Raw genomic sequence first — 27,208 nt, 5'->3', positions numbered from 1 at the left:
ATGAGTCCAGCCTTCTCCAACACAGCATCCTCGTGTATGAACTAGGAGCATCTCCAGTCAAAATGAATCGTGGGATCCCTCTGTTCCCCTCACTGGAAACAGGGAGCAAAGGTTGTACCTAGACCCCACCTTTTGTGGAAAGGGTGCTGACGTGCCACCCATCTGTTTTAGTGGCAGACTCCTCGAAATGCAGCAATGTGCCCACTGTGCTCATACCCCGTGAGCTCGTTCATTTGCCAGAGGTAGATGAAAGCTCCCCAGCATGAACAGCAGTGACATTCAAACCGCTAAATTCAGCTTTGAAGTTAGCAACCCACTAAGCTATGGAGGCTGGCTTCTTTTTGCTTCACCCTGTGCTGACTCAGTGGGACGATTTACATCCTACAGCTGTTTTTTTACAAGGAAAGAATGAAAAAAACCAAATTGTGTTTTTAAAGCCAGTCTTGAATTCCAGAGAACTGTTTGTTGCAAGCCTTGCTATGTTTCCATGCCCATTTATCCCCTGGCTTATTTGATGAGCTTGCCAGCAGGAAGGATTTTAATTAATTTTTATCCCAAATTATTTTTCCTGTAGATATGATACGATATATGATATGATATGATATGATATGATATGATATGATATGATATGATATGATATGATATGATATGATATGGGCTCTCTATCAGGGAGTGCAGGGATAGGATGGTTTTAAGCTGAAAGGGAGGAGATTTAGATTAGATCTTAGGAAGAAATGGATGGGGAGATGTGGGGAAGAGGAGTTTCAAAACACACAGAGACACATCAGGCATTTGTATGGCGTAGAAAGGGAACATGGTGGGCTTGTGGCTGTGGTAGGGGAGTGCCTGGAGGAGAAAGGGTATGTCTTGATATTGAAAATGCCAGCAAATCAATTCTCTAAGACTCATTTTGGAGTTTTAGAAAGCAAGCATCCTTTATCAGGCCAGGGCAACACGAGTGATCTCCATTGGTCATCTGCAGTGAGACAAGAGCTGGGGACAGAATACATTTCCCACTTATATGCATAAATTTTCCCATAAATCCTGTGCGTATTCCACTACTTTCCAAAGACCCGTTTTAAAGTTATTATGAACTTCACAACGGTCAAAACTCTTCGCTAAGTTGGAGCTTCGGAGCCAGCTCTGCCTGACCTTGCCTTAGGGGTCGGGAAAGGCTGCAAACAGAGGGGATTACAGGAGACACATCTGTTCTGCACAGATTGTACTGAACACATCATCATAGAATCATATAATCATAGAATAACCAGGTTGGAAGAGACCCACCGGATCATCGAGTCCAACCATTCCCATCAAACACTAAACCATGCCCCTTAGCACCTCGTCCACCTGTGCCTTAAACCCCTCCAGGGAAGGCGACTCAACCACCTGCCGGGGCAGCCTCTGCCAGTGCCCAATGACCCTTTCTGTGAAGAATTTTTTCCTAATGTCCAGCCTAAATCTCCCATCATCATCATCTCCAAGGAATGAGCAGTGCCTGGGAAAACACGGTTTGAAAAAAAAAACCGTGATATAGAGGGACATTGTGTCTACTTTTTTAAAAAAATGACAGTTAGTTTGGCTTAAATTAAAAATAGTGTATTTCTATTTGGCTTAAATTAAAAATAGTGTATTTCTAAGAGTAACTGGTGCGGCACCGCCCGGCCCGCCCGCTGGGGGCGCCCTGGAGCCGCCGCGCGCCGGCGCTAGGACCCGGCAGACCTTTCGGCGGGGTGGGCGTGGCCCCGCGCGGGAAGCCAATGAGCGCGCGTCTCCGGCCGGTCTCATTTGCATCCCGGCGCGCCGCAGCCAATGAGCGCGCTCGGCGCCGCGCGCGCCACCGCCCCCCCCCCGCCCCGCCCGGGCGGCCGCGGCTCATTCGGAGATGGCTGCGGCGGCGGCGTGCGGCTCCCCGCCTCCCCGCGACCCTCAGCAGCAGCAGCAGCAGCCGCCGCCGCCGCGGAAGCGGGGCGACTCCCGGCGGCGGCAGGCCGCCCTTTTCTTCCTCAATAACATCTCCCTGGACGGGCGGCCGCCCTGCCCGCCCGCCGAGAAGCCGCCCCCCGCCGGCCCCGGCGAGGAGGAGGCGGCGGAACCGCCCGGGGCGGCCCCGCGGTCGGTGCTACCCGCCGCCGCCGCCGCCGCCCGGGGGGACGCGGACCCGTCCCGCGGGGGCATCTTTCTGCCGCAGCTGCTGCTGGGCGGCCCGCTGTGCCCCCCGGCGCCGCCGGCCCTGCCGGGGACGCTGTCGGCGCCCAAAGCGGCGGCGCCGGGGCTGCTGAGCCCCTCGCAGAACGCGGCGGGCGGCGGCGGCGGCTTCGCGCTGGAGGCGCAGCGGCAGAGGTGAGTGGGCAGCCCCCCCCAGCCCTGCTCTCCCGGGACCCCGCCGGGGCGCCGTGGCCGCCTCTGGGGTCCCCGAGGGGAGGGAGGGGATGCAGCGGGGGGCTCGGAGCGCCTCCGCTGCGAGGGCTGGTGGCGCGTTTAGCGGGGCTGGATCGACGGTTGGAATCGATCTGAAAGGTCTTTTCCAACCAAAAGCCTTCCTGTGACAGGCTGAGCGCTGGGGTGGTTCAGCCTAGTGAAGAGTAGGCTCCGGGGAGACCTTAGAGCAGCTTCCAGCGCTGGAAGGGGCTGCAGGAAAGCTGGGGAGGGGCTTTTTACGAGGGCCTGGAGTGACAGGACGTGAGGAAATGGCTTTAAATTGGAGAGGAGAAGATTTAGACTAGACATTGGGAAGAAAGTCTTCATGGTGAGGGTGGGGAGGCCCTGGCGCAGGTGGCTGCCCCATCCCTGGAGGGGTTCAAGGCCAGGTTGGATGGGGCTTGGAGCCCCTGGTCCAGTGGGAGGTGCCCCTGCCCATAGCAGGGGGTGGGACTGGATGGGCTTTGAGGTCTCTTCCAACCCAAACCGTTCTGTGATGCTGTCTGACCCCGCGGGGCGTGGGAGCTGCGGGACCCCCCGTGGCCCCGGGACCAGCCCGACTTTCCCAGGGCCCCGGGCCGAGGAACAGAGCGTGGGAACCGGCCGGGGGATGCTCCAGTGGGTGGGAAGCCTGGGAGGGGGATTGTGGGGTAACTCGCTCTCTGGCTGCGTTTCTGCTCATTCCCAACCCCTGCCTCCTGCTTCTCTCCAGCCCAATTTTGGCATTTTTCTGCTTCCAGACACAGCAGGCAGCCGCTGCCAGGTAGGACTCTTCCTCAGCAGTGGCCCCGCTGCTCATGTAGTGCCTTCTCCTAATCTCTGCTGCTTGTCTATGCGGTAGCTCGGTGTATTAATAAATGCTTGTACGCTGGGAACTTTGAGTCGGCCTCAGGGGAGGATGTTCTGGCCTTCAGTGCAGGATTAGCATTGCTTTTCTAAAGGACTTCTATCATCTTGGGAAGTGTTAGTTTTCTAATCGGTAGGCTCTTGCTCAGATCTTGGAGATTTGAGCTCTGAAGGAACTCTTTTTAGGCCGTTTCTTGCATAAATGGGTTTGTAAAGTGAGCTGGCCCTCCGAGCCTGCAGATAGGCAAAGCAGTATCAAAGGCTTTAAGTCTCTGTGGTCTTTATAGTGGCTTCCAGAGCTTTGTTAGTGAGCTGAAATAGAGACGTTGTCAGTGCTTGAAAGCTGGGGAGCTTTGCTAGTGCAGTTGCTGGGTGTTCCCTTTCAGCATATCCCCAGCAAACAGGTACTTGGAGGCTCAAGTGAATGTAAGAAATAGCTGTCAGTAAGGTGTGGGGGTCCTCTTGCCTGTCATCCTTGTAGGAGTTTTTCCTTCTTGACCTGTTATTTACTGTCTGTTGCTTTTCTTCTTGTGATGGAAGAGACCTTTCTTTCCTTACTTCTTGGAGAAACTGAAGCTGGGCCTGCCGGGGCGATGCCCTGTGCACACAGATTTCAGTCTTCTTTGCTGCCTGTGGAGCAGGGAATCCCGAGGGTGTTGCTGTGGCGCAAGCTGCTTCCTAGCACTCCTGGTTCATAACAGCCAGTGCAGTGGATGCTATGCAATTCTTTTAATTGCTTAAATATTGTAGGTAAAGATCTCAAGGGCAAGTTTTGCATCAAAAGCTTTACAAGCACAGTTACCTCTGTGGGTGTGACGCTCGGAGCGCCTGTGTGAACTGAGTTCTGGACTGACAGAGTTTGTGTAAATGATTCAATCCTTCCCCTTCCCACACCAAGTCAATAGGACACTAAGAAAGTATTCCTAAGATCTTCTCATTTGATGTTCTTCCTGCCTCTTTCCTTGACATATAATTTTAAATGTTATGTTCTGCTATAGTAATTCGAATCAATCCACTTGATAAGAAAGATAAATCAGAAATAGAAGGTAGAGAGAGGTGTGAGGAGGTAACCCAAGGGAATGAAAGGGCTTCTGTCTGATTAATGAAAAACAGACCGTGATTTTTCAGCTTGGAACAAATGGGTGAAAGGGTATATTGTATTGCATTAATCATGTTGAATACTACTTACAGGGGTGATTTGGAGTGATTTAATATACATTTTGTCTTCAAAGGAGAAAGGAATGAGTGGACAACGTCCAATGAAACTATCAGACAGAAGATCTGTGTCTTTACGTGGAGATGCACACATCTGCTGACAAAAGGACAGCAGATGCCTTTGTGCTGCCTGTGGGGATGTGTTAGACCCAATGTATCTCCTCCCAGCCACACTGGGCACAGGCGTGGGTGAGATGGACCGTCCCTCTGTAATTACAATTTCATCTGCAACTTGCAGAGTAAGGGACTCAGAGCACTTTATTTTTTCACTGGATGGCTCCATGCTTTGCTCTGCGACAGAGCATCCCTTCAGATGGAGAATAGTGGTACCTTCTCTTGCTGCAAGTGCGTGAGGAGTTGAGTTGGGGACTTCCTGTCCTGCAGAACGGTGGTGGCTTTGCTGCTTCCCATTCTGCATGCTCTGCTGTTTGCAAAATAAGATTCAGAAGTCAAACAATCACAAAATGAATTTCCTTTTACTGGTGTTTGGGACTCTGGATAGGTTAACTGCATGCATCGTGCAAATACACAGGTGCATGAAGTCATCGGAGGGAAGGGGGAGGTGCAATCTGCTCTGCAACTCTGGACGTCTAATCTTTGGTGCCCACCTAAGGCAGCTGCTCTTCTTAGAGTCCCTTTTTTAGTCACCATCAAGAGCTGTTTTGAATTGCCCTCAGTGGAGCCTCCCCTAAATGCAGCAGGAGCGTGGGCTGAAGCGTTTCCAGATTCGCTCTGACCGTGTTTGATGACTGGTTCTGCTGCAGTCCTGTGCTGTGCCTGGGGATTTCATCCTGCTGGAGCTTGGGCCAATCCATGGAGATAACATTATCTAGAAGTGGCAGTGACATTAGGCAGAGTTCTATTGCAAAACTTGATCTTGTTTGACCTGATTTTGAAGTTGCAAGAAGCCGATGAGCCTGACCAGCGTCGCCCAGGGCAGGCAGAGACAGCACCTCTTCTAGAGTCGGTGCTGATTTGTTAGCAACAGGCAGGATCCTCAATGCAGCCCAAGCAACAGTGGTCTGCTCAGCTGATGTAATGCAGAGTTTCTTAGAGATGCTCAGTAGCTGTCAGGTCCTTAGGATGGAAATTTCAGTGGTAGGTGCTCCGTTAGAGGCACGGTTCAATCTGGATGCTTGATTCCATTGCATTGCTGGCTGAGCATTATAAACTTAATTATTTTAGCCTTCCACTTTTGTTTTCCTAAGGAATCTTCTCTTTAGGAGATCTGTGTTATACCAGCTTGCTTAATCTGCTGGCCATCCCTCCTCCCTTCGCCTTTTCCATCTTGCTTCATTCTTTTGTTCTTCCAAAGAACAAGCCTTACAACAGGCAGTGGAGGGAGGAGGGAGGCAGCAAGCAGTGAACAAATCGGCATTCAGAGGGATTTTTTTAATGAATTTCTGCAGCTGGGTCTGAAACTAGCAGAGCTCTGGGGGAAGCACAGATAACAGAGGGCCCTGGAAACAGCCAGGTTATGAAAGTGAGAAGAAAGGGAACAACAGCCCTGAATGTCACTGCTTGTTGTGCTTCTGAGGTTTCTGTGTAGTGCCATGTAAAGCAGCTGGGTTTGCCATATATTTGCTGCATTTTGCTGAGCCTAAGAATAAACAGACTGAATTATCCGCAACTGATGCTCTGACGCCCTTGATGTTCAGTGGTCAGGGAGCTGAACTGAGTGTTCATGGTTGCTGATGAATCAGAAATGACCGAGCTAATTTAGGTCATTTTAAGGGTGGGAGTTTAAACAGCAGTTGATAGCAGCACTTTGGACCAACTCTGCTTTTAAGTGTTAATTGGATGCCAGATTGCTGACATAGGTGCGATCAGATGAGTTCCTTGGGTGGAATGCCAGAAATGCTTGGTCAGGCTTTTATGCCTATGATGGTTAATGTGTTGGTTTGTCCTACTGTCAGCTGAGCTGCTTTTTTTTCCACTTTGAGAAATATAAATATTTTAAAAAATAACCTCTGCTAATAAACAGATTTTGTTGAGATGGATGAAATATGATGTTTAAAAGTCTTAGTTTTAATTTCAGGCCTTATTTGGAACAGCCTGAGCACACACAGTGCTTTTCCAGGAAGCAGCAAGATCTGCTGGAGCTGGCAAACTTTGACCTTTCAGGCAGGAACAGTAGGCTGGGATGTGCTGCTCAGGACTGAAAATGAATGTATTCTAAACGTAAACTTTTAAATAATGTCAACTGAAATGTTAAGGCTGCAGTCTTCTCCTCAGCAAGTAGTTTGCTTCGTCAACTTTCTCTGGTATTTTCAACTGTAGTTGAGATACATGTGTGCAATAATAAATGTTGATCACTTATAGCTGCCTGTAGTATTTCTGACATTCCCAGGCAGGTATATTACTCAGAAGTAAGTTGCATGCTTAGCAGAAGACTTGGAGATCAGAAGATCCACATCCTTGTATCCTGTGCACCACTGCAAAGGGTTCTGGGTCAAACAATCCTCAAGTCTTTTCATGCTAAGGTTGTTTGACCTCTTCATTTAAAAGAGGCCAGAGGCTTTTCAAGTAACTTTGGTCTGCAGGCAGGAGTAGTCTGTACAGAATCAACTGTACTTGCGGCTGATTTTACCTGTGAACGGATTCTGTAGCTTTTCAAAGCCTTTGCGCTGGAGCCCTGGCAGTGGGTTCTGGGAGTCATCAGCTGAGAGTGAAAACGCTACCAAATGAAATGTAAAAAGCGGAGTAGCTTAACTTTGGGGAGGAATTGATGGGGTTCTGTTTCAGACCTCCAGTAACCAAGTCCTGTAGGAGCGTTACAATTAGAGCTTCTTTACTCTGGTGCTTCTCCACTGCAGACTTGAGTGTACTGCCAAAACCTTATGCTGTAGCACAGGATTCATGGCCAGTTTATAACGTCTTACTTGCAAGATTTACTTTACAAGCTTCCTTCAGGAAAAATAGCACAAGCTTTATTGGACCATTATTTTCAAATGTAACGCTTGACTCTGAAGTCTGCAGGATGTCAGGGTACTGGCTTAGAACATTGTTTCTTTGGTTCACAGTCTTAAAATAATTCTCTCCCCTTGCCTTCCTCCCCCAGATCTCAGCTGGTGAACAAGTGCCTCCTTTTCAGTCTGAGCACTTGGAGCCCCTAAAGCTCTTGCTGAGCAGCAGCTGTATGCCGGGTGCTGTGGGTGTTGGCGAGAAGGATCTGTTTAGACACTTGATGCTCCTTACAATAACTTTGCTGAGCCCCAAAGTCCTTGATAATCGCAGAAATTTTGTTTGTCCAGTGTTCAAATTTGCATCTGCTTTGCAGCCGACTGGAGGGCTGCCTCACTGAGCTGTGGGTGAAGCTGCTTCATTGGGACTGTTGGGCGCTCTTGGCATCGTGACTGAACCAGCTCAGAAGAGTTGCTAGTGGTGGTTCTTGTTTTTTTGCAATTTACCATGAACTGTGGGATGAGGCAGGGAGGGAAGGATCTTCGCTCTCCATTGTAAAGGGCAACCAGCGAGCTCTTGCACTGGGTTTGAGTGTAGTTGGTTTGGTGGAGGGGGAGGAGGTGACTCTTGCAAAACTCTCTATTATTATTTTTTTATTATTATTATTTCCCACAGCATATGTTTTAGTTATATTAAATCTTGAAAACTTAACTTCAGCTGTCCTGCATTCCTCCTTTTTCCATCTGTCAGCCAGTTAAAGATGCGAGGCTGTCAGGCTGAGCGAGCTTGAAGATGCTTTTGAAGATTATTCTGAAGTCTTCTGGCTCTGTAGTTTGAATTGAAAAGTGCATAATCTGATGTGCACACAAGCATAATGAAATTTGGATTCTTTAAAGAGCGCAAGGTATTGTTGATAAAGTTGGTGACTGCAGATGGAGGGTGCTAAGCTAAAGCCACTCTTGTCATGCTGGCTCTTCAAATGCAGAGGTTCATACTCCTAACCTTTTGTTTATAGCTGTTTTGTGTATAATTTAAGTTGGGGCTGAGTAGCCAGTTCATTTGCTAGCCAGCCACGGCGCAGGCTGAACTGCTGCTGATCAATGCTGCTCGCTCTACAACATGGACAGATTTGCTCTTGCTCTATTGTGGTCACTGCAATTTAAGCATAAAATTTCTCCTGGTGAAGCTACAATCTCCTGATCATGGGTTGAAGGGGCTGACAGATGTTGTGGTGGGAAGAACCACACGCCCATGAACACACTAGGAGAGCTCTCTAAGCTTTCTTTGATTGGGTTTCCTCCAGCTGCCTATTTTAAATTCATTCTTCATCTCCACAGTTAAAAGTTTTTCTTTGTTTTTTATTTTTAACTTGGGAGTTCTATTGTGCTGAAGGCGCTTATTTTAACAAGGCACATGATGAAATGACAGCATCGCCTCTCAGGGAAGTGCATGACTATTTCTAGCATAATGTCCACAGTGTTATCAAGGACACACGTTGTGTTTCACTTGCCTCTTTCGGTCAGCGGTTCAGCCCTCAGTGAGCAGAGCACAAAGCACAAAGGGAGCTAGGTTGGTGAGCTAGGAACACCTCCAGAAACTGGTAGAATTTGGAGTAATACAATTACTGGTGGTGTCCTGTCCAGCACATGTGGTTTGCTTTGTGTCAAGCAGCAGGGATTTTAGGAGTGGGCTTTGGAAGCACTTTAAAAGAAGCAGGCTCTGGGCATGGCAAAGCTTACATCTGCTTTGGTGGTTCTGTTGCAGCAGATGGCTTTCATAATGCTTACTGGAAGGCATTGTTTTAGTCATGGGTTGTCTAAACACTCGTAGCACCAACACAATGTGATTTATGGATACAGCGGATACAAAGCTCATTTCTTAGTAGCGTTAGGTCTTATCACATGTGGTTGTGAAGCAGCAGCCGCTGTGAAGAGTATCTGATTTCTTTCCTTGTTAGTATTTAAAACTCTTCAGACTCAGTGAGCTTAGCTGCTTCCACCTTCGTTCATGTTATACTTCATTTCTATTGCTTCTCGCCTGTCCCGTAGGCTGCGTGATGGATTCTTCTCCTTGCATGTAGCTTTACTGGTGTTTGAGGGGTGCAGGAAGTTCTCTTGGCTGTTTGAGACCATCCCCTGGTGCCCGTTCAGTTTGAGTATAAGAACACAAAGGTGAAGGAATTCGGCCTCATCCTGAGGCCTCACAGAGGCACCCGCTTTTTCCATTCTCCTGTAGCGAATTTGGGTTCACCCTTTAAAATTAAGATTACTGGAGGAATAACTTAAACTCGCCCCTCTGTGAGACTTGTATTTATTCTCTGGCAGTCTGATACTTAAACAAATGTCAGAATGAGCTCCTGGGATGGTGGCCCATGATCCAAATTGTGTTTGTAGTGCCCTAAAACTCTGAGTAGCTGACTTTGTAAAAAAGGAGCACTTAGCTGTCAGCTTGCTGTTGCTTATGTGGGGTGTCTTCTCTGCCACTGACTTTCATTGAACATCAAAGCTGAAGCCGTCCATCTGTAAAAGTGACTTGCTCAGTGCTGGGCACTTCAAGGTGTAGATTCTTCTTTAAAGTCATTTGTTTTACCACATATGTGGGTTTGAGGAGGATTCAATGTATAAATGCAGTCTCTTTTGGCTTTTAATTACCGAGAACCTGTTGCTGCCGGTGAGCTGTACTCAATCTGCTTTGGAGCAGGAAACTCATTAATTTAAGTGCTAAGGGTGATAAGGCCCAGTATGAGAACCAGGATCCTGCACCCGGACACTCTGAGGTGCAAGCCTGGAAACACTTATGTTCCTTGGGCTGTGTAAGTAACAGCAGTTATGAAAAAATAAGCTTAAAAGCTGGAACTGGTTTTCTTAATCCCTTGATGCCAGTGTTTTACCTAGTCAAACTGAAGCACAGTTCACGTCGGGTTGTCGGCTCCCCTGTAAGGAAGAAAAACTATACAGCTTAAGTCTCTAAAATGTATCTTGGCAAAACAAATCTTGACACGTAGGTCTTCCTATTGTAAACAGAATTTGGGATGTGGATTTCTTGTGCAAATCACCTTTGACAGTTGTTACTAAGCTAGTGCTTTCAAAAACCAATAAATGATTTTTGTCCTTGTTATATTAATAACTCAGTCCCTTGACAGCTGTGATTAAACTGAGACATGTAAATGACCTTACAAAGGGACATCCAGATTAAAATAAAACTCTTTCAAGTGAGAAATAGGAAACCAAATCTATTAGCCCCTAATTTTATACAGTAATTAAAAATCCACAGCCTCCCCCAGTCCACCCATCTATTAGCGGTGCGTATGGCCAGAGAGCAGCAGAGGATACAAGCCTTGCTGCTAATTTTAGCGCAGTGCCTGGGGGGTGCGTGTGCAGCGTGGCATCCTTCCCTCAGCAGAGGGGTGACAGAGGCGACTCCAGCTGAAACGAATCTGTCCCGAGGATAAGAAGTCACGGCAGGAGATGAACTCAAGGTGCTGCGTTGGTGGAAACAGCTGGATGCTGGTTGAACTCTGGCTGCGTGGTTGGTTCGGAGCGCAGACCTGTCTGTGTGAGAGGTGGATGTTAGTTGGGATGGGAGGAGAGTCACAGAATGGTTTGGTTTGGAAGGCACCTTAAACCCATGCAGTTCCATCCCCCGGCCATGGGCAGGGACACCTCCCTCGGGATCAGGGGTTCCAAGCCCCTTCCAGCCTGGCCTTGAACCCCTCCAGGGATGGGGCAGCCACCCCTGCTCTGGGCAACCTGGGCCAGGGCCTCCCCACCCTCACAGCAAAACATTTCTTCCTGACATCTCACCTCAGTCTCCCCTTTTTCAGCTTAAAATCGTTCTCCCTCATTCTATCCCTGCACTACCTGATAAAGAACACGGGAAGATTTTGGAAACTTCTGACATAACCCTCCAGGAAGGAGCAAGACCAGTCGGTCTGTTCACCTGCTGTGGCAGAACTGCCAGAAGCAGAGGGGCAAAAGAGAAAAGCTTGAAAATGGCCAAGTGGCAGCTGCACATACGGATTTAAGTAAGATCATTGGCCACTGCAGTTTAAATACCAATGTTAGAAGTTAAAATGACATTCATGAGAGCTGTTGGAGAGCCTGGGAGTGCTTAGAAGGGCCCCAGGTGCCCGGAGGGCTGCCCCATTGCCCCTTAGAAGACATAGTGGCCCAAGAGCAGTAGTGCCTAAAGCCGCATCCAATAGCACTGGGTTAATACCTCTTTAGCATTCAACTATAATCAAAGTATGGCCATCATAGACATTTCCAGCTACCCTCAGACTTTGCCCTTGTCTCTTGGGTGTCTGCAGGTAGCCCAGCCCATGGGTGGGAAGGGGAAAATACTCTTGACAAGCCACTGGAAAGGTCGATGTTCTTTAATCTGGAGCTGTGACTTAACCAGCTTTTTCCTTTCAATTCACAAGACGGGACACGTAGGGATTACCGGTGCTATACATAGATTGTTCTTAGCTGTGTCCTGTTCTGCTGGGAACACGTAAGAGCTATGTCAGCCTTGGGACCAGGGATCCTGTGTGCTTTTTGTTCTTGTTCACCCTCTGCAGATGGTTTCCCTGCCAGCGTTTGCTGGGACACTGGCAGGACCAGAAGAGGACAAGTCTGAAGCTGGAAGCACTCAGAAGCTGGGTTTCCTCAGTGGGAAAATCTAACAGAGAGGATAAAGTTGTGGGCTGGCCGCTGCTTCCCAGGATGGCATTCAAAATACAGCTCTGAACTTAATTTGATGGGTTTTTATCTGAGCGCAAGATTTTTGTGTTGGTTTTGTAAGTGCATGTTTAGCTCATCGGGGATTTGGCAGCAGTGTTGGAGTGTGTGTCTGTCTGTGCACAAAGAGATAACGAGCCAAGGCGTAATCCAGAATTCCTCTGCCTGGTAGCCCCTTATCTCTGAGCATGTGCTGTGCATGTTTTCTCTCTTGGTGGGTCCCCTCGGAGGTGCTGGCTGGGTAAACACAGTTGGTCTTTTTAATCTTGAAGTTCTGGGAGGGTTCTGCTTCAGTGGGTGATTTAAACTGGATAGAAGGAAGAATTTTTTACAATGAGGGCCATGAAACACTGGAACAAGTTGCCCAGCAGGGTAGTGGAGGCCCCATCCCAGGAAACATTTGAGGTCAGGTTGGATGGGGCTCTGAGCAACCTGATTACATTAAAGATGTCCCTACCCCTGCAAAGGAGTTGATCTAACTGACCTGTAAAGGTCCCTTCCAAGCCAAAGCATTCTATGAACTTGCAGTGCATTTATAGACTTTTTGGTGTTCTGTTTAGTATTTGGGCTGTATTTGGCAACAAATGGTCTGTGTAAACTACTTAAAATCCTTGGAATTCCAGTGGATCAGACCACAAGCAAGAAGTGTTAACCTAGGTGAAGCTGCTAATCACAGGATGTGTGACTCAATGTATTTTTATCAGGCAGAAGCTACCAGCTGCTGTAGCAATCCTGTGCTGGCTGTTGCTGAAGTGTTGGTTGAATGCATGAGAAGAGCACTCAAACTAAAGCAAATGTATATGAAATAAGCACAGACAGCTCAAAAAGTGTTAAATTCTGCAACATACTTACCTAGCTAATAAAAACTTGTACTGATCAGTAGTTCTGAGGAATCTAGCCAATCTCTTGGGTTGTTTTGCTGTAGAACAGCAGCAATTGTCGCTTAATTGGCTTGAGCAGGCAGACTGTTTTGGGTACCCCAACTGGATTAGTGAGGCCTTGTCTATGTACACTTTGTTTTGAGATTTGAGGGAGAGCGTCTTGCTTAGCATCTGGGATTTCTCCAAGGTGACAGCTTCACTTGAAGACAAAAAGTATTACTTACAAGCGTAGCTAAAAATGAAGTTTCCTGTTGGCAGAGTGGGGATGAGTCATTGTGGTTTTGAGTCAAGGGGCAGGATCTTGCCTTCACTGCAGCAGGTTTGTACTTCCAGACACGCTCTTAGAGCAGCAGGTTCAAGCGTTTGTCATTCTTGTCTCTGTAACTGAGAAAACGAGGTGCTGTGCAGCAGGTGAAATGCTCTGGATGGGTCTCCGCTTATCGACCCTGCGGGCAGTTGCATCACTAGTGAGGCTCTGGCTGTGGCTCTTCCAGTCAACCCAGTTCCTTACACCAGCATCCTCTTAGAGAACTACATGCGGTTTTTTGTACCAATGTCTATTGTCGTTGGCATTAGCTGTGTTTTCCCCCCACATATGGCGTCTTTCTGTCTGCATCCAGCTAGGTCTCTCCTGGAAGATTGTGGATGTTACCAACTGCATTCATGCCAGCAGGCTTAGAATTGGCCTCAGCATTTAACAAAAGGTTTTTTTTATTGCAGGTTAGATGCCAAAGTAGACTGGAGAACCACGTGTATGTGAAAGCATTACATTTTCCTGCGCAGTTCGCTCTGAAAAGCAAAAATAATGATAATTTTAGAACTGAAGTGCTGATGAAGGGCGTTGAAGCTGTGCTAGGAGTGTTCACCAGCAGCACCCTCGATAGCTGTTGACTTGCAGGATGCAGTCTCTCGTAACTGAAGGTGTTAGTCCTGTGGGAGGATTTACCTCTTGTGTTTACAGAAAGAGGTGCTAATTTTTAATCCTCCTGTTTGAGCTGTGGTCTTTTTTTCCTTTTTTTTTTTTTCCCGTTTAAGAATGCTTGAGCAACACTGCTGAGAACTAGAAGACAATTTCCTTCTAGGGGAAAAATGAAGTTTTATGTGGGAGTATAAATTATTACAAATTCACTGGAAAAGGGCACTAATTGTTTGTATTAGGGAGATTGTAAGGAGACGTAGAGAAAAAGAAAAATGTTCATTAGTTTGACATTCATTCTCTTTATGTGCTTGAGGACCCAGAAAGCAATGAATTGTTTCTCTTGAGCATATGGTGAGTAACGAGGAACTAACCTGGTTTCGGGAATACTTGGATCAAAGTGTCTTTTTGCAAAACCTCTAGACAAGCGTTGGTGTGTACAGCTACAGCAATAGCTTCAGAGACCTTGCTGCAGAGGCTTGCCTGCAGATAAGCACTTCTAAGTAACATATATGGCAGTGTCTAAGGGAGAATACCTGAACACCATCTTTTCTCAAGTGCTTTTTTCTCATGTTCCTGCTATAGCTTGAAGCAAGATGAGCACCCACTCCTGTTGCAGGTGATATGTGTGAGGAAACCCATAGTGTTATAGCAAGTTCTGCACATCAGCAAAGCCATGCGGAGTGAAACTGCCACGTCTCATTGGCACAGTTTCTGGCAGGCAGCTCTGGCAATAGCTCTGAGTGGCTCAGAAGAGAAGAAAAAAACTTGCAAGAGGGGAGGAAAGAGGTGAAAGCATGTTTTGTCACTGGGGCAATTTGCATTTCTAGGTGGCATGGTGCAGAAAAATTAGCTAGGTTTTGTTTTTGTCCAGAACTCCAGTGCATCTCTTCTGTAGGAACAAAAAAGTGTGGCTTGGTTTCCTACCCAGATTAGGCTGGAGAGGGAGAAAGGCAAAGTGCCTGGGATTAGCAGATTGTCAGACTGTTTCAAAATCCTACTTCCAAAAGTAGAACATGTCAAACCAGAGTCCTGAAACTGTTATCTCATATGCTGCTTTGAAGTCGCTTTCCATAGCAGTATAGTCCATCAGTTGACTTATGTACTGTTTTGAAAGAAAATCTTGGGCTTGAATGCACGTAGCTTGTGCTAAAAACACAAGACAATGTGTGCTTAACAAAAAGCAGCAAATATAAAATCTGATCGTTGTGGTGTCAGTGTTTTGCTGATGGTGGTTGAATCAGAGTGCATTGTTCCTATGGAAATTGCAGCCGGTCACTATTCATTTGTAAGTCTTTACCAACAAAAAATGACTAGATTTTGAGAACAGTGATGTATCTTAATTTGGCAAAGTCTGGTTTTTTGCTTAAGTGTAATATTCTATTACTGTTACACTAAATCACGCGATTCCTTTGTTATTCGCCTTAAGTCTTCTTCTCTGGGATTTCAGACAGGTACTGAATATTCTGTTTCCCCTGATAGCCCTCTCCATTTAGTTTTCCAGAGAGCTCTGTCGGTTTTATTGAGCTGCTGTCGTAGACTATCTGACTCCTACAGCTGGAGACAACTGTTCCAAATCGAGAACACACACAGATGTGCAGTCATACAGATTTCTCTGTATCTATCCATGGATTGGTATAAAATGACTGATTCCCTTGCCTTGATGGGGAGTAGGCTTCTTATGATATTTCTTCTAAGATTTTAAATGAAAATTTTGAAGCTTTTTAGGTGTTTAACTTACAGGTAGTTCTTCTTATGTGTTGAAGGTGGTGAATGCTCTTGTTAATGAAGTTGGTGTAAGTATGTATGTCAAGGGTCCTGGAGTGGGAGACAAGTTCTTGGCCTTTTAGAAACTTGAAATTCTTGGTTAAGCGCTCTTGCAACAAAAAAATCCAAACCCCTGCCATTTGTCCTAAGAGCTTGTAGATCTGTTGCAGTTCATAAACTCAGAGGCCATGAACTAATATTGTTCACTCTTCGTGGTGTTGTACATTTTGCAGAAGGCGTTTTATCTCCCAGCGCTGCTCTCTAGACTTTTTAGAAGACATAGTGGAATATGCCAGTGTACGAAGGTACTTGTTTCAAAAGCAGCATTAATCTCAACTCGTTGCATGCAGTCCTCTCCTCCCTCCACCCTCTTCCACGCCAGTATCTGAGGTCCTGCATGCTAGTGCTGCCATCTGATCATACAACCGGCATGGCTTTTTTTCAGAGCACTTAACAGATTTGGTTGGGTTTTTTTATAATTACAGAACCAAGCATATATCTGGGTCTCCAAGACACAAAAGTTTGAAGAAGATGCACTTCATCAAGAACATGAGGCAGTATGACACCAAGAACAGCAGGTAAGTTCTGGAGATCAAGCTGCCTCTTGTACTCAGGTGGAATAGGACGCGCCCAGGAGTAGGCTCTGGTTCAACACAGTTAGCCATTAACTGTCAGAAGGAATAAGGTGATGTCCTTGGTGTCTTGTTACTTTTATAGATATTTCTATCAAAGACAGTAGGTGCTCCTATCTGCTACATCTGCAGCAATATTCCCATGGTTCTGCCCTCTTGCTCTGAGAAGGTTAAATCGTTCTCTTCTAACGCCCTCCCTATCTCTAGCACACAGAGAGGTTAGAGCTGAGGACCATGTACGGAGAATGGATTGGTTTAGCCAAATTCTTGGCTCATAGTTGCTGGGCAGAAGAGGAAGGGAGGGCTGCATTCATATTTGTTATTAGTAGAGGTGTGGGACTTCATCTAAATGTAAAATATTATCTACATCTTTTCACAAAGTTTATGTAAAAATTACATAAATATAGACATATATGGAAAGATTAGGATCTCCTTTGAGGAGCTCCCAAGGTGATGGCAGCTCCTGAACACTGGGGGTTGATATAGGGCTTGGCTCTGAGGGCCCTCAGGGTCAGAATGAGGCCTCTGCTTTTGTGCTGCTTTCTGAAAATAAAAAATCCGTAGCAGTACTTGTAACTTACAGAGCAATGTCTATGTGGCTTATGTAATTTAGGAGTTCTGTGTTCATGTTCCATAAAAAGCTGCTTTGTAACTTCTGAAGCTTAATTCTTATCCAGATCTTTTCCTGTCTGCTTACAGGATAGTTTTAATCTGTGCTAAACGGACACTGTGTGTGGCTTTTTCTATCCTGCCTTACGGGGAGAGTTTACGGATCAGGTGAGTCATCTGTAACCACTTTGTGAAATGTCTGGTCTATTGTTTGTGAAAGATCCTTTTAAATGAGCGTGGTTCTTGTAGGTCTCCTGTCCTGAAGCAGGTGAGCTTACTCAACTTACCATTCATGTGTAAAGACAAGAGCTTTCTATGTGAGCAGTAAATTCTGACATTGCCAGAGTCAGAGTGTTCATTCAAACTCCAAGTGAAAAGCAGTGGAAAAGGTAGACTGTTCTTCAGGTGTTTACTCAATTTTAAAGCACTCCAGTCCTGTCAAATCCCTGAAACCAACTTTGAACAGATTATGTGATTTCCTATGCTCCTAAAGTGGTCAGAATCAACTGTCTTTAGTGCAGCAAACAATTCTGTCAGCAAAAAAAAAAGCAAACAGAACATCAGGGAAGGATGCTGCTGCCTTTACTGGAAACCTTTGAGGTTTTATAGTGAAGTTACAGCTAAATAAGTTTAAGATGCTCTTACGGTTTCAGCTCGAGGCCATGGATGCCACTATTTGCAGTCTCAGGAAGACAGAAACTGATTGAAACTGCTTTTAGTGTTTGTACTATGCTTTTGTACAGAACTGTCAATACGATCACTTAGGAGAAATAAAACCTGCTAACTGGATTTCCCTGCAGCTTTGCTCAGTCCTTTGTGAAAGGTGAGTTGATTCTGTGAAGGTCTGTAATCTACAAGTCTACCATCGAAAATACTAATTTTATTCCAATCCACTTTTGGCAAAACAATTGTGTTGTCACTTCTGCCCTGCACATAACTTATGGACGAAGGAAACGGATGTTTAGTGGTGGGAATTGTATTGTATGCAAATACACTTGCCATAAAAATAGTTGATGGGAAAAATACTCTCTCACTAAATAGAAAAGCAGCAAGGTCACTGGAGCTATTTTAGAGTAGTTATGAGCACTGTGTGGTTCTGCTTGTAACAGAAAGCTGCTTTTTCACATTGGAATATAGGTGACAAAGCTGCATGCCGTCATCGCTGAAGCGGAGTTTTGCTAGCAGCTTTAATTCTTAATTTGAACTTGTGCTCACAGTGGTTGGAAAATTGCAGTTGAAAGGCAAGTTTCTAATCCTGGAAAACTAGCAGTATAAGTCATGTTTGCTGTAAGTGCGTTAGGAATGGCATGGTCTTATGTAGAAAGACCATAGTGAAAAAAAAATGTTTACTTCTGATAGGTACAGATCTGAATTAAAATGAGATGAAATTTGGTTTGTTGGCTAATGAACATCTCCACGTTTTGAAAAGAGTAGTTAAAAATGTATAGTTTCTTGGAGGTGGGATTGAGGGTTTGCCCTGTTCCTACATAGGAGAACTCGGATGTGGTGGTGTTGGCTGTAGCTGGTGGATGGACCTGTGTTTATCCTAGAGGAAGCTGTGTTTATGCCACATTTTATAACAGCTCGCTTTCTTATCTGTGTCTAGTGATCTGAAAATGGAAGGACAGAAGCAGCGACATCCTTCTGGGGGAGTCTCAGTCTCCACTGAGATGGTGCTTGGACTAGAAGGAGTAGAGCTGGGTGCTGATGGCAAGGTAAGGTAATGTTTTCTTGTTCTTTTTTTGTTTTGTAATGCCAGTGACCAAACCACTGGTTGGAGCAGGGTAAGTGGGTAGTTTTCACCCTGGGACCACTTCGTGCTGGAGCAAATTACTTAATTTATGCACTGCTTTGCATCCATAAGGTGAGAGCTGTGACTTTTCAGAGCTATGGAAGTTTTAGATCTTAGTTTGAGATGTTTGTCTTGTGATAATGCTTCTGAGGAACAGGCTGTTGAAGCCTGTGATCACTTCTGCCTCTGTTTCTGGAGAACTGATTTGGCTCTGGTATCTCTGGCAACATGTGTGTGATGTTTGATAGAAATATGGGCAAAATTCATACCCCTTTAGTTAAATGTATATACTATCAGAATTCTGCTGATGTGATTCTCTCCTTTTCTTTGCTACCCCACAAAATGCCCAACAAGGCTTCTGTGCTGAAGTTGCGGAAGCAAGGCCTTCCTCATCCACCTTTTCCCTTTCTTTGTGTGATTTCAAGGTCCCCACTCCCAAATACAAACTCCAGGGAACTTCGAGCTGCAAAGTCCTAGATGGCTGGAAATAAGCTTTCCAATACGTTTTCTATTGTAACTACTACAACTTTCCCTTCTTTAAGGTTGTGTCCTATGCAAAATTCTTGTATCCGACCAATGCCCTGGTTGTTCGCAAAGCCGACAGCCATAGTGTTGTTCCCTCGTGTCGAGCTAATACTTCACGGAGTCTTCCTGGATCAAGATATAAACCTATCACAGCAAAAACGATACCAGCAGGAACAGACATTGGTAAGGACAGCTGCTGGCTTTGTCATCACTTCTGCACACAGCAGAAAAGCATAAAAGGAATGTATTTGTCTGAAACAATTGCAAGTGATAAAGTGCATTATTAGGAGGGACGTGCTGCAGCAGGAAGGAGACTTTAGCACAGCCTAGTAAAGAAGACTCGTTTGTGAAGGATAAATGATGAGCCTTAGGACTGAGACTTGCACACGTTCTGGCCTAGTTCTGTTTATGCAATTCAAGGACTGCAAAGCTTTTCCTTGAAATGTCAAGTTTAATATTACTCAACAAGAAACATCTGGTGCTGGTAGATACAGGCGGTCCTCCCTGCCTTCTAGCACAGTAAGAATGCATAAGCCAGAGTTTGTGACCAGAAGCCCTTCTTGTGTAAAACAGCAGACCTGGCAACTCTGCTAGCTATTAGATTAGAGGATAGGCAAAAGAATTCAGCTTTGTGAGTTGTTTTCTGTGCGTATTTGTGGATGACAAACTTAGTTTGCACTAAGTATAAAATGCTGCGTCAGGCATGTGCTGGAGAAAGAGCTTGTGTGGTTTTTTAGTAATTCTGATAGCTGACAGGTGCATTTATGAAATGCAAACGTGACTGTAGCTACAGTTTGCCTGTACAATGGCATCTGCCAACACTTAAAATTGGCTGTTTGAAAACTTTTTTTAAAGAGGAAACAATGAATTTAAAGCTCTGTATCTTGTGACCCAATGTGCTTTCCTCATTCCCTTAGGAAGTGAAGCTGCGGAAGCCACAGAGTATGATCCAAATCTTCTGGATGATCCTCAGTGGCCCTGTGGAAAACATAAACGTGTTCTCATCTTTGCCTCTTACATGGTGAGTGACTGGCGTAGCTGAACAGAGTAGTGAGTGAGTGGCTGAAGATCCTCCTATAAAGAACTTCCTTGAGGAAGAAAACTTCCTCTGGAAAGAAAACACTGTGGCCTTTTGAGGGTTAGGAAAAATACTTGTGTTCATACACTCAGCCTGTCAAGGACCAATCTGACACATATCTCCATGTTAGCATTTGCTTCTTGTCACCATTTGCTCACTAGTTTTTTAAGACTTTCTCTGTAGTTGAGGTTCAGCATGGTCTGTTACCTAGGACACTGCAGAAGTGTTAAATTGTGAATAACAGAACTCAGGTTTGCCTTTGCATTAGTGTCTTTGGAAGACTTAATTGGCTCTCAGTGCTGTCCACAAGAGAAATGATAAATTTTGCCTCTTGTGTTTCAGACTACAGTTATAGAGTATGTGAAACCTTCGGACCTTAAAAAGGATATGAATGAAACCTTTAGAGAGAAGTTTCCTCATATCAAGTTGACACTGAGCAAAATTAGGAGGTAAGAAATAAGCATTGAATCACGAGAACATCTGCGCTGTACAAGGCTGCTTTTATCTTCCACGTGTATGGAGCAAATACTAGATCTATTAATAGTATATATGATTAAACACTAATCTCCTGTTGCCAGTTGAGCTGACCATAGGATGACAGCCCTGTTCAGGAATGTTTAGGATGCTAAGAAAGGGTAACAGTTGGTTTTCATAATTCCCCCTAAAAGGATTGTGTTTCATCAGCTGTAGTGCCCTAACACTTATAGCCAGTTAACAGTGAAGCAGCATAAGCCTTGAAACCAATACATGTAACCTAAGTCTGGCTATAGTGCAGTCCCACTCCAACTGGATTCTCTTTCTGGACCCTTTGGCTATTTTCACCTTTCAATTATCAGAATCTCAGATGACCACAGACTCTTAACACGCTTCTAGGATAAAGAAGAACATTAGGTCTGGGGAGACTCAGTAAAGAAAAGCATTTTGTAGAGGCAGGGCTGTGCCACACACTTCATCTTCCACAAAATGCATTAAGATGCTCTATTGCACCTTCTGAGAGCTGTGATCTTGCTGGTTTCACACAGCAGTTAATGCAATCAGAGCCTTCTGAAAGAGCCGGCTTAAACATGATTCTGCTGAATCACCAGAGCGATGTGTAACTCTTGGCTCTGAGTGGAAGCCTTGCTGAGGATGAGTCTGCATTGTGCCAGCATCCTGCAAGCTCCTCTTTGTAGCTGTTCTGAGTAGTGTGCTTGCACAAAATCTTCTTGCAGGTGTAGCATGGATGGCAGCCATGAGAGGTAGCATCCACCATAAAGTCTGCCTCAGTGCTGCAGTGAAAGACCAGCTGTTGTGGAAAGGATGTAAACCAGTCTGCCTACCCACTCAGAGCTGCTGCTTCCATGAGGTGTGTGGTAAACAGGTCTCCATGCAGCACCTGACACAGACTAGGAGAAGTCTGGCTAGAAAGCTGCCTGGAGGAGAAGGACCTGGGAGTGTTGGTTGAACATGAGCCAGCAGTGGCCCAGGTGGCCAAGAAGGCCAATGGCATCTTGGCTTGTATCAGAAACAGTGTGACCAGCAGGTCCAGGGAGGTTATTCTCCCTCTGTACCCGGGACTGCTGAGACTGCACCTCGAATCCTGTGTTCAGTTCTGGGCCCCTCACCACAAGAAGGATGTTGAGGCTCTGGAGCGAGTCCAGAGAAGAGCAACGAAGCTGGTGAAGGGAGTGGAGAACAGGCCTTATGAGGAACAGCTGAGAGAGCTGGGGGTGTTTAGTCTGGAGAAGAGAAGTCTGAGGGGAGACCTCATTGCTCTCTATAACTACTTGAAAGGAGGTTGTAGAGCTGGCCTCTTCTCCCAAGTGACAGGGAACAGGATGAGAGGGAATGGCCTCAAGCTCTGCCAGGGGAGGTTCAGGCTTGACATCAGAAAAAACTTTTTCACAGAAAGGCTCACTGGGCCCTGGAGCAGGCTGCCTGGGGAGAGGGTTGAGTCACCATCCATGGAGGTGTTTAAAAGACAGGTGGATGAGGTGCTGAGGGACATGGTTTAGTGTTTGATAGGAATGGTTGGACTCGATGATCCTGGGGGTCTTTTCCAACCTTGTGATTCTGTGAACTGCTGTGCTGCGCACGGCTTTGATGTGATATTCTGTAGGTGAGGGTGGTTCAGTCTTCGATACAAGTCGCGAACCAATCTGGGATCCCAGAGGCAAGCATTCAGCAGTAGCCTGTGTCAGTGAGGCAGATAAGGAACTGTCCTTTCACAGTTGTCAGCTGGGTTAAATCTGTTTGTGCATCAGCTCCAGCTTGCTGCTAGCTGGGCTTCTCCAGTCTAGGGAAATATATATCATGATTTTCTAGATAGGAGCCTTGCCCGTATGCTCTTCTCAGTTCCCATGCTGCAGTGTTTCTACAGCATTTCATAAAAGCTGTCAGGTTTGACAGGGTCTCTTTTTTCCTATTCACAGTTTAAAGAGGGAGATGCGGAACCTGAGTGAAGAGTGCAATCTGGAGCCAGTTACTGTCTCCATGGCTTATGTTTACTTTGAGAAGCTTGTTCTCCAAGGAAAACTGAACAAACAGAACCGCAAACTGTGTGCTGGTGCTTGCGTTCTGCTTGCAGCCAAGATCAGCAGTGACCTCAGGAAACACGAAGTTAAACACCTAATAGATGTAAGTACTACAAGACTTGGTCTGGATGTTGTCAAAACCCTCTAATTCATAGAACAAGACAAAGGTTAAAGCCAGGATTTTCAGCAGTGCATGCTTGCATTGAGACCAGCTCTTTCAGTCAGTTTTATGCCTCATTAGGGCTCTTCCTTGGTGTTTTGGGGTTTCTAGTTCATTAAAACTGTCTGACTGGTGCAGTCTGTCCTACTGATCCTACAGTGAGGTTATTTTTGCACTTACTGCTTCCCAGGCAAACAAAACTGTTGTGTGGGTGTCACAGCTGAGCTGATAAGCTGGTTTGCTTGTCTGATCCCTCGGCAACAGTTTTGATTCTGGAGGTGCAGCTCTGGCCATGCATCGCTGACTCCTGTTTTATGCCAACTTAGTCTAACAGTGCGTTAGTATCTTCTGGATTAACTGATTTTTTAATCCCTCTTTTTTTTTTATTACTATCATAGAAACTAGAAGAGAGATTCAGATTCAACAGAAGAGATCTCATCGGTTTTGAATTCACGGTCCTTGTAGCTTTGGAACTGGCTCTCTATCTTCCTGAAAACCAAGTTTTACCTCATTACAGACGGCTCACACAACAGTCTTAACCAAAGCTCCGTTCCAGCTGACAGCCTGTGGCACTGGGATCGCATCACCGATTGCTGCAGGTGAAGTTGCCACTGGCCTTTTGGTGCCGCTGTGGGCATCCTGCAGCGTTTTGGAGCCTGCAGCGCGTTACTAAACTGTCGAGGTGTGCATTATGGACACGTATGCCAAGTCTGGGGGATGGTACAAGAAGAGTTATTGAACTTTCTTTTCTTTTGACTATTTAAAGCACAAATATTCACCAGTCAGCTGTCATGGCTGCTTATTATTCCTTATTTATCTTTTCGGTTTTACTGAAATTGTTCTTCCCTATGAAGAATACTATGGTATTGTCTCTTTTTTTTTTCTTTTTTTTTTAAGCCTTTATTGTATTCTATGAAACTAAAGGAAGCATCACTTCCATTCCAGTGCACCACAAAGTTCCAATGTTTCTGAGAATCTTCTCACATTTTTACATTAATAAAATGCATACTTTATTTTTTTAAAGATGTGCCTAAAACCGGCTGGTCTGGTACCAGTGCTTTTTAAGTTAGTTATGTTATTTAGTGGGAAATCCTAAATTTGTATAGCCATTTATTCTTTACCTGCATTGGCCTTGTGTCTAAGGAAAACAATTCCAGTATACCTGCACTAATGATACACAGGGCATCTATTCTCTACTTTACTACAGGTCTGTAAGTAGCAAGATTGAATTTACTCCATTCCAATTTAGTTGATTATTAATATTGTAAGGATATAAATTTATTTAAAAAGGAAAGATTGTTTGAAAATCTGTCACAAAAATACCAGGTGTTGAACAAGGTAGCTGCAGCAAAGCGACTGCCATCCTCATTCTCTCTCTCCAGTGGACGATTAGCCCTTGACTAAGAGCAGTTTGTCAAATGTGTCAGTTATGATTTGTATTTGTTTGTGTTCTGTAGTCGGAAATAAGCACCTTTTTTAGTATGACTGTATTATATAATGGTCTTATGTGCTCTGAGCAAGTACTTAGGTCAGTAGAGCTACCGCTGCCGAGCTAAGCCAGTGCAACAAAGCATGCTCAATATTTAAAATGCTAGTTTTTTTACTCTCTTCTTCCAAGCATTGCATCACTGTGATGGTCCTCATAAAATCAGCATTTGTTGCACATCTGAACAGCCTCTTAACAGCTGGTGCCCAGCAGTGCTCTGATGCTTACGCAGAGGTTAAGTAACTTCTCTGACCGTTAGCTAGTCCTTCATTTATTTTTAAAATGTCCAGTTTGAGAATGAACTCTGATTATATCTGGAACCTTCTGTGATGTCAGCTGTTGGCTTTATTTTCTGAAGCAATATTATGACACAAGTGACTGTGTCAGTTTGCAAGGAACAAAACTGATGCTTGGCTATTAGGACTGAGAAATTTGTAATTAGTTTGACTCCTTAATGAAATACTAGACCTCAACTGAGGTAAGGGACCTGCTCTCTAATATGTAAAGTAATGTAAATTCCTGTTCCTTGTATTGAATGTTGGTTGTAGCCAAAACCAAAGCTGAATCTTTGCTTTTCAGCTGTGTTTTGTCTGAAGCTAATTTGGCTTCCTTAGAGTTGCAGCAAATTTTACTGAAGCTCTTTTAAGTAGGGCTCAAAATGTATTTTTAATATATGATAATGACAGTGACTATCAAATCTTTTGTAACTGTGTTCAACTGTATGTAGCTATTTGTGTAAAATTTAATATGCTTGTGACCTCTCTCTAGCACAGAAGGACTTTCCAGTCTCTGTAAGGGACATGGTAGCTAGTAAATTAGACAACAAGCTTGCTAGTGATCTTCCAAAAGGTTTTAAGAAATTGCCCACTAGTTAAACTTTCTACTGAATATAACTGTCCTTGCATGCAAGAAATAGTGATGTACTAAATATCTAGCATATAATGAGCCTTTAAATTAGCAAACAGTGGTGAAAACAAATGGTCCACTGCTTCCATAAAGTCATTACAGAGGGGACAAAGGTAGAACTGAGTAAAGAAATCTCTCACACGCTATCTCCAGAACTGATGAAACACTACCGTTAGTATGATTAAAATCAGACTATGTCTTTCTCTAGGAATGTCTTTATGTGTATAAAGCTTTCTGTAACAAAACTAACTTTCCTTTCTCACCATCTAAGGAAAAAAAGCACTTTGGTTTGAAATGCTTTGCAGTCTCTATTCAGTGGAAGGTCGTCTAGCTGCAGTGGGCACCTGGGCTGGAGTTACATTCATAGAATCTATGGTTTTGTGTCTTAAACCAGCAAGCTTTTTGTTTTCTTTTTCCAGAAGAACAAGTTAGGATAAGGAGCATTACATTACAGAATGCTGAATGTTGCCTAAAGGTTACTCTGAACATTGGCTTGAGTGTTCTTGAGCTCAGAAGCTGTTTGGAGGCGCAGCCTGTGGTTCCTCTGTCCTCGGTGGCGGCGGCTGTGCAGAAGCAGCCCTGCTGCAGAGACAGAGCGACGCACAGAGCTGTGGGGTGGTTTTTCCATTTCTAGTGTGTAGCTGGCAGTCCCATGTGGGAATATTTCTTTTTTCACCTAAAAGCTGCCACCGTGTGGCAAAGGATTATCACTACATTACCTATTAATTAACTGAAAGTGGGCCCAAAGTAACAACCTGAGGCGGGGGGGTGGGGTGGAGATGCCGCTGGGCTGGCTCTAGGTCATTGCTGTACATTTGGTGTCAAACCACACTGTTTTGGTTTCATTTTGCGCCGTTATTTAAAAGTTTGATTTGTCGCCAGTTCAGTGGTTTGTTGTTTTTTTTTCCCCCCTCATGAATTTGTGGAGTTGAGATGCTGTGAAATAAAACTTGTTTTGGTACGTGTTTTGTAACCAAATGCCTTGTTTGAGGATGGTGTTTTGGGGCCAGTGAGGGGTGGCCACGGCACTGCACCCCTCACTGTAATGGTGGAGCCCCCCCAGCCTTTGGGGTGAGGCCAGATCACCAGAGCGGGGAGAGTGGGACCCCTCCAGACTGTCAGAGCAATGCAAGAAATAGTTACTGGTACAAAAAGTGGAATCTTTTTAATATAAGGTAAAGTTTCATCTAAGGAATTGTATTTCTTGCAAGTTAGATAGAAGAAACCGTGCTGCCAGAGGGACATTCTAAACAGTGTTTTCCCAGACACTGCTCGTTCCTCGGAGATGACAATGTCATCTGTTCAGGATGATCTGTGCTCAGCAGATGGGCCTTCTATCATCACCTGTTCGCAGCCTTGCCTCATCACTAAGGCAAGGTCAGGCAGAGCTGGCTCCAAAGCTCCAACTCAGCAAGAGTTTTGACTGTTGTGAAGTTCATAACGACATTAAAATGAGTCCTTGGAAAGTAATAGATTATGCATAGGATTTCCGGGAAAATAAAGTGGGAATTATATTCTGTCCCAGCTCTTTTCTCATGATCGATGGGAGATCACTACTTGTGTTGCCCAGGCCTGATAAAGGATACTTGCTCTCTAACACTCCAAAATGAGTCTTAGAGAGTTGAGGTGCTGGCATTTTCGGTATCAGGAGGGACATTTTGTCTAACTTTCAGAGAATACAGTCACTTAGACGAAACTTCAGCTTCCAGCGGGAGCGTTCCAGTTCTTGTAACAGCACTCACTCCTCGTATCCCTCCTCAGCCACCGGGACGAAGCCCGAGGACACCAGCGGGGCCCCTTCCCCCCTCACCCCGCGGCCGCCATTGAACCGCGGCGCCT

General features: G+C 45.3%; 1 protein-coding gene across 2 annotated transcripts; it reads left to right on the top strand.

Annotated features, from left to right (window-relative positions):
* Positions 1-1,882: 1,882 nt before the first annotated feature.
* On the top strand, positions 1,883-26,351 carry CABLES2 (Cdk5 and Abl enzyme substrate 2). 2 transcript variants are annotated; one of them, XM_069872162.1, is made up of 10 exons: positions 1,883-2,340; positions 15,902-15,973; positions 16,154-16,246; positions 17,000-17,077; positions 18,516-18,624; positions 19,244-19,409; positions 20,144-20,247; positions 20,647-20,753; positions 22,716-22,920; positions 23,376-26,351. In XM_069872162.1, exons 1-10 carry the CDS (start codon positions 1,883-1,885, stop codon positions 23,514-23,516), a joined length of 1,533 nt encoding a protein of 510 aa, XP_069728263.1. In that variant the 3' UTR covers positions 23,517-26,351. The 2 variants fall into 2 exon arrangements, with proteins under 2 accessions (XP_069728263.1, XP_069728265.1); XM_069872164.1 differs by lacking the exon at positions 15,902-15,973.
* The last annotated feature ends 857 nt before the right edge of the window (positions 26,352-27,208 follow it).

The sequence above is a fragment of the Phaenicophaeus curvirostris genome, chromosome 18 (assembly GCF_032191515.1).
Source record: "Phaenicophaeus curvirostris isolate KB17595 chromosome 18, BPBGC_Pcur_1.0, whole genome shotgun sequence".
Taxonomy (NCBI): domain Eukaryota; kingdom Metazoa; phylum Chordata; class Aves; order Cuculiformes; family Cuculidae; genus Phaenicophaeus; species Phaenicophaeus curvirostris.
This window is presented reverse-complemented; position numbering and strand designations above follow the sequence as displayed.